The following is a 13,320-nucleotide window of genomic DNA, read 5'->3' as shown; positions in this document are numbered from 1 at the left end:
GCGCTCTCGCTCTCCTGGCGCGCTCTCGCTCTCCTCGCGCGCTCTCTCCTCGCGCGCTCTCTCCTCGCGCGCTCTCTCCTCGCGCGCTCTCGCACTCTCTCTCTCGTGCTCTCTCGCACTCGCTCTCCTCGTGCGCTCTCGCTCTCCTCGTGCGCTCTCGCTCTCCTCGTGCGCTTTCTCTCTCCTCGTGCTCTCTCTCTCTCCTCGTGCTCTCTCGCGCTCTCTCCTCGTGCGCTCTCGCTCTCCTCGTGCGCTCTCGCTCTCCTCGTGCGCTCTCTCTCTCCTCGTGCGCTCTCTCTCTCCTCGTGCGCTCTCGCTCTCCTCGTGCGCTCTCGCTCTCCTCGTGCGTTCTCTCTCTCCTCGTGCGCTCTCTCTCTCCTCGTGCGCTCTCTCTCTCCTCGTGCGCTCTCTCTCTCCTCGTGCGCTCTCTCTCTCCTCGTGCGCTCTCTCTCTCCTCGTGCGCTCTCTCTCTCTCCTCGTGCGCTCTCTCTCTCTCCTCGTGCGCTCTCTCTCTCTCCTCGTGCGCTCTCTCTCTCTCCTCGTGCGCTCTCTCTCTCTCCTCGTGCGCTCTCTCTCTCTCCTCGTGCGCTCTCTCTCTCTCCTCGTGCGCTCTCTCTCTCTCCTCGTGCGCTCTCTCTCTCTCCTCGTGCGCTCTCTCTCCTCGTGCGCTCTCTCTCCTCGTGCGCTCTCTCTCTCCTCGTGCGCTCTCGCGCTCTCTCCTCGCGCTCTCTCTCTCGCTCTCTCTCTCGCTCTCTCTCTCTCGCTCTCTCTCTCGCTCTCTCTCTCGCTCTCTCTCTCGCGCTCTCTCTCTCGCGCTCTCTCTCTCGCGCTCTCTCTCTCGCGCTCTCTCTCTCGCGCTCTCTCTCTCGCGCTCTCTCTCTCTCGCGCTCTCTCTCTCTCGCGCTCTCTCTCTCTCGCGCTCTCTCTCTCTCGCGCTCTCTCTCTCGCGCTCTCTCTCTCGCGCTCTCTCTCGCGCTCTCTCCTCGCGCTCTCTCTCTCGCGCTCTCTCCTCGCGCTCTCTCTCTCGCGCTCTCTCTCTCGCGCTCTCTCTCTCGCGCTCTCTCTCTCGCGCTCTCTCTCCTCGCGCTCTCTCTCTCGCGCTCTCCTCGCTCTCTCTCGCGCTCTCTCTCTCGCTCTCTCTCTCTCGCTCTCTCCTCGCGCTCTCTCTCTCTCGCTCTCTCCTCGCGCTCTCTCTCTCTCGCTCTCTCCTCGCGCTCTCTCTCTCACGCTCTCTCCTCGTGCTCTCCCTCTCGTGCTCTCTCTCGCTCTCTCTCTCACGCTCTCTCCTCGTGCTCTCTCTCGCTCTCTCCTCGTGCTCTCTCTCGATCTCTCTCGTTCTCTCTTAATATTCCACCCCCTCTTTCTGCAGGTTTACTCGGCCTGAGCATCTAGGAAGCAGTGCCAAAATCAAATGTGGTGGTTGCCATAGTTACCAGGAGTCGACCAAACAGCTGACGATGAAGAAGCTCCCCATCGTGGCGTGTTTCCATCTCAAAGTGAGTCTCTCTGCTCCTAGCCAATCACAAGAGGCCAGCCAAGACCACTAAGGACAATCTATTGAAATACAATATAGGAACATATCATATATTAAAGTATAATAAATTTATGAATATATGAAAATATCATGTTACACAATGCATTCTCACTGTAAGCTTATAGATCCCTATTATAACTACTGGTAGAATGTTTTGTGTATGGATAGATTTGCCTTCCATTACTGTCACTACACACACACACACACACACACACAGTCTCACACACTCAGTCTTCTACACGTTTTATTTATGGAGTATAGGGGGGCCATAATATTCCTAGGACTTTGCTGAACGTTGGAATCTTCTCTTCAGACTGATCCATCTATTACCATCAGGGCTCTAGTCTAACAGGGCTCTCTATCTCTCACACGTAATCCCTCCCTTCAGAATGACAAGAAGATCAGGGAGGAGTCTAAATAATGTCTCTCCCCTCCCTCTCTGCTTTCCTTCTACCCCACCCCCTCTCCCTCTTCCCCTTCTCTCCTTTCTGCCCCCCTTCTCTCTCTCTCCCCTCTTCTCTCTCTCCCCTCTTCTCTCTCTTTCCCCTCTTCTCTCCCTCCTCTCCACCTCTTCTCTACCTATCTTCTTTCTCTCCACCTCTTCTCTCCCTCTCTTCTTTCTCTCCCACTCTCTTCTCTCTCCCCCTCTCTTCTCTCTCTCCCTCCTCCCCCTCTCTTCTCTCTCTCCCTCCTCTCCACCTCTTCTCTCCCTCCTCCCCCTCTCTTCCTTCTCTCCCTCCCCCTCTCTTCCTTCTCTCCCTCCCCCTCTCTTCTCTCTCTCCCTCCTCTCCACCTCTTCTCTCCCTCCTCCCCCTCTCTTCCTTCTCTCCCTCCTCCCCCTCTTCCTTCTCTCCCTCCTCCCCCTCTTCCTTCTCTCCCTCCTCCCCCTCTTCTCTGTCTCCCTCCTCCCCCTCTTCTCTGTCTCCCTCCTCCCCCTCTTCTCTGTCTCCCTCCTCCCCCTCTCTTCTGTCTCCCTCCTCCCCCTCTCTTCTTCTGTCTCCATCCTCCCCCTCTCTTCTCTCTCTCCCTCCTCCCCCTCTTCTCTCTCCCCCCTCTCTTCTCTCTCCCCCCTCTCTTCTCTCTCCCTCCTCTCCACCTCTTCTCTCCCTCCTCCCCCTCTCTTACTTCTCTCCCTCCTCCCCCTCTTCCTTCTCTCCCTCCTCCCCCTCTTCCTTCTCTCCCTCCTCCCCCTCTTCCTTCTCTCCCTCCTCCCCCTCTCTTCTGTCTCCCTCCTCCCCCTCTCTTCTGTCTCCCTCCTCCCCCTCTCTTCTGTCTCCCTCCTCCCCCTCTCTTCTGTCTCTCCCTCCTCCCCATCTCTTCTCTCCCTCCTACCTCCTGGGATGTAGCGGTTTGAACACTCTGCCAAACTGAGGAGGAAGATCACCACATACGTCTCCTTCCCTCTAGAGCTGGACATGACACCTTTCATAGCTTCCAGGTGAGGTAACACACACACCCACTGCAGATCTAAGCTCTGGTTTGGAAATAGAAGACCCTCACTCCTCGTGTTCCCGCACTATAAAATAATGAGATGTGTGTATGAACGCTGTGTGTTCTCCATCCTCCACCTTCAGGGCATGGAATATAACCTTCCTACTGTCTATTATATACCCTGCCTTCCTACTGTCTATCATATACCCTGCCTTCCTACTGTCTATCATATACCCTACCTTCCTACTGTCTATCATATACCCTGCCTTCCTACTGTCTATCATATACCCTGCCTTCCTACTGTCTATCATATACCCTGCCTTCCTACTGTCTATCATATACCCTGCCTTCCTACTGTCTATCATATACCCTGCCTTCCTACTGTCTATCATATACCCTACCTTCCTACTGTCTATCATATACCCTGCCTTCCTACTGTCTATCATATACCCTACCTTCCTACTGTCTATCATATACCCTGCCTTCCTACTGTCTATCGTATACCCTGCCTTCCTACTGTCTATCGTATACCCTGCCTTCCTACTGTCTATCGTATACCCTACCTTCCTACTGTCTATCGTATACCCTGCCTTCCTACTGTCTATCGTATACCCTGCCTTCCTACTGTCTATCGTATACCCTGCCTTCCTACTGTCTATCGTATACCCTGCCTTCCTACTGTCTATCGTATACCCTGCCTTCCTACTGTCTATCGTATACCCTGCCTTCCTACTGTCTATCGTATACCCTGCCTTCCTACTGTCTATCGTATACCCTGCCTTCCTACTGTCTATCGTATACCCTGCCTTCCTACTGTCTATCGTATACCCTGCCTTCCTACTGTCTATCGTATACCCTGCCTTCCTACTGTCTATCGTATACCCTGCCTTCCTACTGTCTATCGTATACCCTGCCTTCCTACTGTCTATCGTATACCCTGCCTTCCTACTGTCTATCGTATACCCTGCCTTCCTACTGTCTATCGTATACCCTGCCTTCCTACTGTCTATCGTATACCCTGCCTTCCTACTGTCTATCGTATACCCTGCCTTCCTACTGTCTATCGTATACCCTGCCTTCCTACTGTCTATCGTATACCCTGCCTTCCTACTGTCTATCGTATACCCTGCCTTCCTACTGTCTATCGTATACCCTGCCTTCCTACTGTCTATCGTATACCCTGCCTTCCTACTGTCTATCGTATACCCTGCCTTCCTACTGTCTATCGTATACCCTGCCTTCCTACTGTCTATCGTATACCCTGCCTTCCTACTGTCTATCGTATACCCTGCCTTCCTACTGTCTATCGTATACCCTGCCTTCCTACTGTCTATCGTATACCCTGCCTTCCTACTGTCTATCGTATACCCTGCCTTCCTACTGTCTATCGTATACCCTGCCTTCCTACTGTCTATCGTATACCCTGCCTTCCTACTGTCTATCGTATACCCTGCCTTCCTACTGTCTATCGTATACCCTGCCTTCCTACTGTCTATCGTATACCCTGCCTTCCTACTGTCTATCGTATACCCTGCCTTCCTACTGTCTATCGTATACCCTGCCTTCCTACTGTCTATCGTATACCCTGCCTTCCTACTGTCTATCGTATACCCTGCCTTCCTACTGTCTATCGTATACCCTGCCTTCCTACTGTCTATCGTATACCCTGCCTATCGTATACCCTGCCTTCCTACTGTCTATCGTATACCCTGCCTTCCTACTGTCTATCGTATACCCTGCCTTCCTACTGTCTATCGTATACCCTGCCTTCCTACTGTCTATCGTATACCCTGCCTTCCTACTGTCTATCGTATACCCTGCCTTCCTACTGTCTATCGTATACCCTGCCTTCCTACTGTCTATCGTATACCCTGCCTTCCTACTGTCTGTCGTATACCCTGCCTTCCTACTGTCTGTCGTATACCCTGCCTTCCTACTGTCTGTCGTATACCCTGCCTTCCTCCTGTCTGTCGTATACCCTGCCTTCCTCCTGTCTGTCGTATACCCTGCCTTCCTCCTGTCTGTCGTATACCCTGCCTTCCTCCTGTCTGTCGTATACCCTGCCTTCCTACTGTCTGTCGTATACCCTGCCTTCCTCCTGTCTGTCGTATACCCTGCCTTCCTCCTGTCTGTCGTATACCCTGCCTTCCTCCTGTCTGTCGTATACCCTGCCTTCCTCCTGTCTGTCGTATACCCTGCCTTCCTCCTGTCTGTCGTATACCCTGCCTTCCTCCTGTCTGTCGTATACCCTGCCTTCCTCCTGTCTGTCGTATACCCTGCCTTCCTCCTGTCTGTCGTATACCCTGCCTTCCTCCTGTCTGTCGTATACCCTGCCTTCCTCCTGTCTGTCGTATACCCTGCCTTCCTCCTGTCTGTCGTATACCCTGCCTTCCTCCTGTCTGTCGTATACCCTGCCTTCCTCCTGTCTGTCGTATACCCTGCCTTCCTCCTGTCTGTCGTATACCCTGCCTTCCTCCTGTCTGTCGTATACCCTGCCTTCCTCCTGTCTGTCGTATACCCTGCCTTCCTCCTGTCTGTCGTATACCCTGCCTTCCTCCTGTCTGTCGTATACCCTGCCTTCCTCCTGTCTGTCGTATACCCTGCCTTCCTCCTGTCTGTCGTATACCCTGCCTTCCTCCTGTCTGTCGTATACCCTGCCTTCCTCCTGTCTGTCGTATACCCTGCCTTCCTCCTGTCTGTCGTATACCCTGCCTTCCTCCTGTCTGTCGTATACCCTGCCTTCCTCCTGTCTGTCCTGTCGTATACCCTGCCTTCCTCCTGTCTGTCGTATACCCTGCCTTCCTCCTGTCTGTCGTATACCCTGCCTTCCTCCTGTCTGTCGTATACCCTGCCTTCCTCCTGTCTGTCGTATACCCTGCCTTCCTCCTGTCTGTCGTATACCCTGCCTTCCACCTGTCTGTCGTATGCCCTGCCTTCCACCTGTCTGTCGTATGCCCTGCCTTCCACCTGTCTGTCGTATGCCCTGCCTTCCACCTGTCTGTCGTATGCCCTGCCTTCCACCTGTCTGTCGTATGCCCTGCCTTCCACCTGTCTGTCGTATAACCTGCCTTCCACCTGTCTGTCGTATACCCTGCCTTCCACCTGTCTGTCGTATACCCTGCCTTCCACCTGTCTGTCGTATACCCTGCCTTCCTCCTGTCTGTCGTATACCCTGCCTTCCTCCTGTCTGTCGTATACCCTGCCTTCCTCCTGTCTGTCGTATACCCTGCCTTCCACCTGTCTGTCGTATACCCTGCCTTCCACCTGTCTGTCGTATACCCTGCCTTCCACCTGTCTGTCGTATACCCTGCCTTCCACCTGTCTGTCGTATACCCTGCCTTCCACCTGTCTGTCGTATACCCTGCCTTCCACCTGTCTGTCGTATACCCTGCCTTCCTACTGTCTGTCGTATACCCTGCCTTCCACCTGTCTGTCGTATACCCTGCCTTCCTACTGTCTGTCGTATACCCTGCCTTCCTACTGTCTGTTCGGCATTGAACATGCGGCTCTGACTGTGGTGTTCAGGAGTCATGTGGCTCTGGCTGTAGTGAGTGGCAGATCAATGGACACATAAATAGGAGAGTGGGAGGCTCTCCTGTGTGTCTGCTTATTATACAGGACACCCCTGCCACCTAGTGGATGTGTGGGACACTTTCATGTCATCCTCTGGGGTTCTTTGTACTTTAAATAGTTTTTAACTGGAGAAATTGCTTTACCCCAAAATCAATCAATCAATCAATCCAAGACACAGGTATATGTCTGAAATGTCATGACAGAATTGTAGTATTTGGTAACACTTTCCTTCATAACACTGTCATACGGTGACATAACAGATTGTAGTAACACTCTTCAACTAACAGTCTTACTACCACTGACTTCGCTGAGGAAACAGGAGCTCACTATGACTGACTGATACGTGGGTTTCTCACCCAGTTACCTTAAGAAGACTGGGGATAAGAGCATCAGCTTAATGACTCAAATGATTTGAATGACTGTTATGTAACCTGGATGTTTCAAGTCAAGTGTAACCATGTACCATGTCTCTATTAGATGTTGGATGATGTTCTTCTCACCGCCCCAGGTCAATGTAGTGGTTGGCATTTGATATGAGTGTCTCTGTCCTCTACAGTAAAGAGAGCAGGATGAATGGCCAGTATCAACAGACAGTAGAAGTATTAAACAACGACAATAAGTAAGTATGTCAAGGTTTATTCTGTTATGGTAAACAGCAACAACATATCCCAAATAAACAGCACCAGATCTGGCTTCATGGCCCACCTAACAAACATGGCCCACCTAGCACTCCAGACAAGCTAAAACAAACATGGCCCACCTAGCACTCCAGACAAGCTAAAACAAACATGGCCCACCTAGCACTCCAGACAAGCTAAAACAAACATGGCCCACCTAGCACTCCAGACAAGCTAAAACAAACATGGCCCACCTAGCACTCCAGACAAGCTAAAACAAACATGGCCCACCTAGCACTCCAGACAAGCTAAAACAAACATGGCCCACCTAGCACTCCAGACAAGCTAAAACAAACATGGCCCACCTAGCACTCCAGACAAGCTAAAACAAACATGGCCCACCTAGCACTCCAGACAAGCTAAAACAAACATGGCCCACCTAGCACTCCAGACAAGCTAAAACAAACGCTGGAAGGATTTCAGATTTCCACTAGTATTAGAACCGAGGTCTAGATTAATTAAAGGTAGATTAATTTCATTATAATTGTTTCCATTCTAGCGCAACAGCGAATGCTAACGGCGTGGAGCATCCTAGTCCGACTCCCAAATGAAATCAATTTAAACACTATTAACAGTAGCTCCATTTTTCTCATCCATGGCCGTTACAATGGCATTCATTATCCAAGACATTTACCAGGGTTAAATGAATCAGTGTTATACAGTACCATTTCTAGTTGTTGTTTGACTGGAGTACTAAGGACAAGTGTTCATGACCATGGTCCCTGTGACTGTTTTGATGGATTGGATGAAGGCCATTGACTGTTCCTCTGACTAGTTGACATGGTCAGAGAAATGGATGTATAAACTAAGAGGAATAGGTGAAGCCAGAATAATCAGGTGAAGTCAATATATATATATATATACCACCAGCTGTGTTATAAAGTACTTTAAGTCAACCTCGCTTCCTTCTCCACTGTCTGTGTGTTGTGGTGGAGTAGGTATTCTCTGTTTAACTCTCCACGGTCTCTGTCTGTGTGTTGTGGTGGAGTAGGTATTCTCTGTTTAACTCTCCACGGTCTCTGTCTGTGTGTGTCTTGTGGTGGAGCAGATATTATCTGTTTAACTGTCTGTGTGTTGTGGTGGAGCAGGTATTCTCTGTTTAACTGTCTGTGTGTTGTGGTGGAGCAGGTATTCTCTGTTTAACTGTGTGTGTGTGTGTGTTGTGGTGGAGCAGGTATTCTCTGTTTAACTGTCTGTGTGTGTGTTGTGGTGGAGCAGGTATTCTCTGTTTAACTGTCTGTGTGTGTGTTGTGGTGGAGCAGGTATTCTCTGTTTAACTGTCTGTGTGTTGTGGTGGAGCAGGTATTCTCTGTTTAACTGTGTGTGTGTGTTGTGGTGGAGCAGGTATTCTCTGTTTAACTGTCTGTGTGTTGTGGTGGAGCAGGTATTCTCTGTTTAACTGTGTGTGTGTTGTGGTGTAGCAGATATTCTCTGTTTAACTGTGTGTGTGTTGTGGTGGAGCAGATATTCTCTGTTTAACTGTGTGTGTGTTGTGGTGGAGCAGGTATTCTCTGTTTAACTGTCTGTGTGTGTGTTGTGGTGGAGCAGGTATTCTCTGTTTAACTGTCTGTGTGTGTGTTGTGGTGGAGCAGGTATTCTCTGTTTAACTGTGTGTGTGTTGTGGTGGAGCAGGTATTCTCTGTTTGCGGTGGTGAACCACCAGGGCACCCTGGAGAGTGGTCACTACACCAGCTTCATCCGCCAACACAAGGACCAGTGGTTCAAGTGTGACGACGCCATCATCACAAAGGCCAGCATCAAGGACGTGTTGGACAGTGAAGGGTGGGTCGTCAAACACCAGACTCCACGGTCATTTTCTTTAGATAACAGACTGAAAGAAAAGACTGGAGCAGGGAGGCACTACCAATAGAAAAACACTACTATTCGTTTTCTGTTGTAAAATATTTTGGCTGTGTTCAGTGGGGTACACTGTAGCAAAACTTTTTTTCAGAGGAAAACAATAGGTTGTGTTATTGAACAAGTTCAGGTAGTACCTCCAGGTTTCAATCAATTTCCAAATGTTTTCTCCCCACTGAACATAACCCTGAGGATCCATTTCAGTCAAGTTACTCTCAGTTGATTTGGATGTGGAATTTCTGTGGGATTGCGGTTCAATACCCACATCATGTTCAGAACTACCTGTACAACTACTGCTACTACCTGAACGTGTCGAATATGAATACAGATGTCCATTTGTTGTTGCAAAACGGTTTGTGTGCCCTACTGAACACAATGTTAGATTGCCGTCAATTTAGATTTAATTGACCCCAACTCTAGAGGTCGAGTCCATCCATACACATTCTTATAGTGTTAACAATCCTGAACAACCCCACTCAAACTAACCACATTTAAGATAACTGTTTTCCTGTACTATTACTACTAATCACATTTAAGTCTAATAGTGCTTTCCCTCTTCTGCTACTAATACTGCTACTGCTACTAATACTGCTATTGCTACTAATACTGCTACTAATACTGTTGCTAATACTAATGCTGATAATGCTACTACTGCTACTACTGCTAATGATACTAATACTGTTACTAATACTACTGCTACTAATACTGCTACTACTGCTACTAATACTACTACTACTTCTATAGCTACTACTGTTACTGCTACTGCTGCTATTACTACTTACTACTGCTACTAATACTACTACTGCTACTACTACTACTAACTAATACTGCTATTCATACTACCCTGCTACTAATACTACCGATACTAATACTACTGCTGCTGCTAGTACTACTTACTGCTGCTACTACTACTTACTACTACTGCTACAGCCACTACTACTACTAATCACATTTAATCTAACTATTTCCCTTTACTACTACTACTACTACTACTACTACTACTAATCACATTTAAGTCTAATAGCACTTTCCCTGTACTACTACTGCTAATAATCACATTTAATCAAACTATTTCCCTTTACTACTGTTAATACTACTCCTACTACTCCTACTACTACTACTACTACTCCTACTACTACTACTACTAATCACTTTTAAGTCTAATAGCTATTTCCCTGTACTACTACAACTACTACTACTACCACTAATAATCACATTTAATCAAACTATTCCCCTTTAATACTGCTAATACTACTCCTGCTACTAATACTACTACTACTGCTACTAATCACATGTAATCAAACTATTTCCCTTTACTACTGCTAATACTACTACTACTAATACTACTGCTACTAATCACATTTAATCAAACTATTTCCCTTTACTACTGCTAATACTACTCCTGCTACTAATACTACTACTACTACTAATCACATTTAATCAAACTATTTCCCTTTACTACTGCTAATTCTACTCCTGCTACTACTACTACTACTACTAATACTACTACTACTACTGCTACTAATCACATTTAATCAAACTATTCCCCTTTACTACTGCTAATACTACTGCTACTACTAGTCATCACATGTAAGTCTAATAGCTATTTTCCTTTCCCCTCAGGTATCTCCTGTTCTATCACAAGCAGTTCTTGGAGTATGAGTAGCCTTACCTTGGAGACCGCTGACTCTGCAGAGAACCAACCAACCTGACGCTCAAAGAGATGAGAGGAACCAACCAATGACTGTGGAACAGAGGACGATAACACACGAACACACAAACCTACCTGAAACTCTGACTATACCGGTTACTACTACCCCCCTGACAGGGGTGACAGTCTAACATAAACAATGACTAATAGTGAAAAATCATGCAAAACTTGTTCAAAAACAGCACTGAGCTCCCGGCATCTACTTGACACAACTGAATGGAGAAAGAGAATGAGGAAAAGTGGAGTGGTGTGGGTGGGAAGGAGCCCTCCCTCTCTCTCCCTCACTCCGCCCCTTTTCTGACGTTGTGGCGGAGCCTTGGCGAGAGTGATTGACAGTTCTGTGGAGAGGAAGTAGGAGGGACGAGGGCACAGTGGGGTTCAAACCCCCAAAACTACAGTATTCAAATGTGACTTCTTGTTTCTTTCCTCATGGTGCTCTCGTTTCCACTGACCACTCATTTACCATACAGTCACGATGGGAGGAGACAGTCCACGGCTTCATATGCATACACAACTGAATGCAGAAACCATATATACTACAACAACAAAACAAAAGTATGGTATTATTTAAAATAAAATAGCAAACAAGATCTGGTTATGATTCTTATCATTTGACTTTAGTTCTGTAATATGCTGTATGATCCTCTAGTACATCTATTTTTTTAAAGAGGAAAAGTGGGAGAACTGAGAGCGCGAGACGCCGTCCTTGCTAGTTGCCTGGTAAGCGTAGCCAAACACGAAAAATGGACTTGGAGCAAACTGAACGTACCCATGTTCAAACTATTTTTTTGTTTATTATTTTCTTGTTTAATTTTGGTTGAGGGCAAGGGAATATCTATTTTTTTATTTAGCGACTCGTTCATTGAAATGAATTGTGTACCATTTCTTTCCAGTGTCCACGTTAATCTCATCGTTTTGTTGCGGTGCAGTAATGTCCCGTCCTTGCTGTCATGGTACCTTCAGAAGACGTTATTTCGATATAGTATTCTTTATTGTGGGAAGTGTTGTTGGGTATATAATGATGGTGGTGATTTAAAATGGCTCACTTTTGGCTGTTGACATGTTTGAGAAAAGCTATAGGTTTCTTGTGGCATTATGAAGTAGAGGTAAAGTATTCTCTAGCTTGGTCCCAGATCTGTTTGTGCTGTCTTGCTAAAACTCTTATAGGAGCTGGCAAGCCATCATAAACAGATCTGGGACCAGGCTAGGCAGTATATTTAGAGGATTAGAGGCCATGGCTATCAGACTGCTGTGGGTCTTTTTAGAAGGCCTCTGCAACACAGTAGGGTGCATACCTGGGGCAAATCGCTTGCTATTCCCCATATACTGCAGAGACAAATGTAGTTCTCTAGGGAATAGTGGGCCATTTCAAACACAGACCTAGAGTCCATCAACAGAAGCGATGTGCCAACGTAAGCCTACTGCAACACAGCTGTGCAGGTCTAGGGCAAAACTGAAATGGTTCACTATTCCCTATATAGTGCACTACGTTTTAATTCTGTCCAGTAGTTGTGCACTACATAGGGAATAGTGTGCCATTTTGGACTCATATCAGTCAATCTGTCTTAATGTCGCCTTGGACAATAATACCTCGACGCCTACACCTCTTCTGTTACAAGACTCCATTGATTATGATTTTTGTACTGTACTGGTGTTGGGGGGGGGATAAATGGCGATGATGAAAGATTGCACGTACACGGTGGCGCTGTCTGTTTGCTGCACCCTCTCCAGCTTTTGAATCCATCAGTGTTCTCTTAATATCCACAACAACAACCACACGTGGCTTGTTCAGACCAAGGTCATGTTCATTAGGCACCAGATAGAAAACTCACAAATGGGGAGGGACTGCTTGGGCTTGTCCAATGAGAAACGCTAATTTAAATGTTCCGTGGCAAAACGTTTGAAAACGTTATCCATTGCGTGCCCTGATGTGCACGACCCAATGTGGCAATGTTGCCTCTGCAGTGCAGTAACACAGTGCTCTATCCTATCAGTATGCTGTCTGAATTCTGAGTCTAAAAAGAAAGAACACAAATGTGTTGTTGGGTATTTTATGTTTGAATATCACTGTGTATGTAAAGATTTAAAAAAGAAATAAGGGAAAAATGTATACCACATTGATACCGCAACACTTTTGGTCTGGTTCAGCTGCTCGGGAAACAACCAATAAATAAAACATGTCTATCCTCTGGTCTGGTACAGATAGTCCGTTATTGAACCCTGAGCCAGAACAGATGGTAGAAGAACAGAGAAATCACACGTTTAAATGGTCGCGCCACCAAGGCTTCCGATGCATCATGTTGGTCTGAGAGAAGAGCGCCACCCAGAGGTCATTCAGGAACGCAGCCCTAACGTGCAAGGAGGTGAGAGGAGAGACATTGTCCATTTCAGTGATAAAACTCATGTGGTCCTTTTTTTTCTTTAATTAGAACATACTCTGTCTCCATTGCCTGATTTCTTCCGTTTCAAATCTATTCCATCTTTTCTCTAGTGTAGTGTGCAGTTTCATGGTGTTGAATGACAACGTTTGGATAGAA

General features: G+C 47.5%; 1 protein-coding gene across 6 annotated transcripts in view; it reads left to right on the top strand.

The window, feature by feature from the left end:
* The window catches only part of LOC120041790 (ubiquitin carboxyl-terminal hydrolase 22-like), a 59,795-nt gene extending 46,820 nt beyond the window's left edge, over positions 1-12,975 (top strand). For 3 of the 6 annotated variants that reach the window (XM_038986675.1, XM_038986659.1, XM_038986685.1), the window contains 4 exons: positions 1,370-1,496; positions 2,881-2,972; positions 7,095-7,157; positions 8,154-8,386. In XM_038986675.1, the coding sequence (XP_038842603.1) occupies positions 1,370-1,496; positions 2,881-2,972; positions 7,095-7,157; positions 8,154-8,358 (487 nt within the window). In that variant the 3' untranslated portion in view covers positions 8,359-8,386. Of the gene's footprint in view, positions 1-1,369; positions 1,497-2,880; positions 2,973-7,094; positions 7,158-8,153; positions 8,387-8,847; positions 8,998-10,695 lie in introns of those variants that run through there. The other 3 variants (XM_038986676.1, XM_038986666.1, XM_038986681.1) reach the window with 2 other exon arrangements.
* The last annotated feature ends 345 nt before the right edge of the window (positions 12,976-13,320 follow it).

Source organism: Salvelinus namaycush, chromosome 3 (assembly GCF_016432855.1).
Source record: "Salvelinus namaycush isolate Seneca chromosome 3, SaNama_1.0, whole genome shotgun sequence".
NCBI lineage: Eukaryota > Metazoa > Chordata > Actinopteri > Salmoniformes > Salmonidae > Salvelinus > Salvelinus namaycush.
This window is presented reverse-complemented; position numbering and strand designations above follow the sequence as displayed.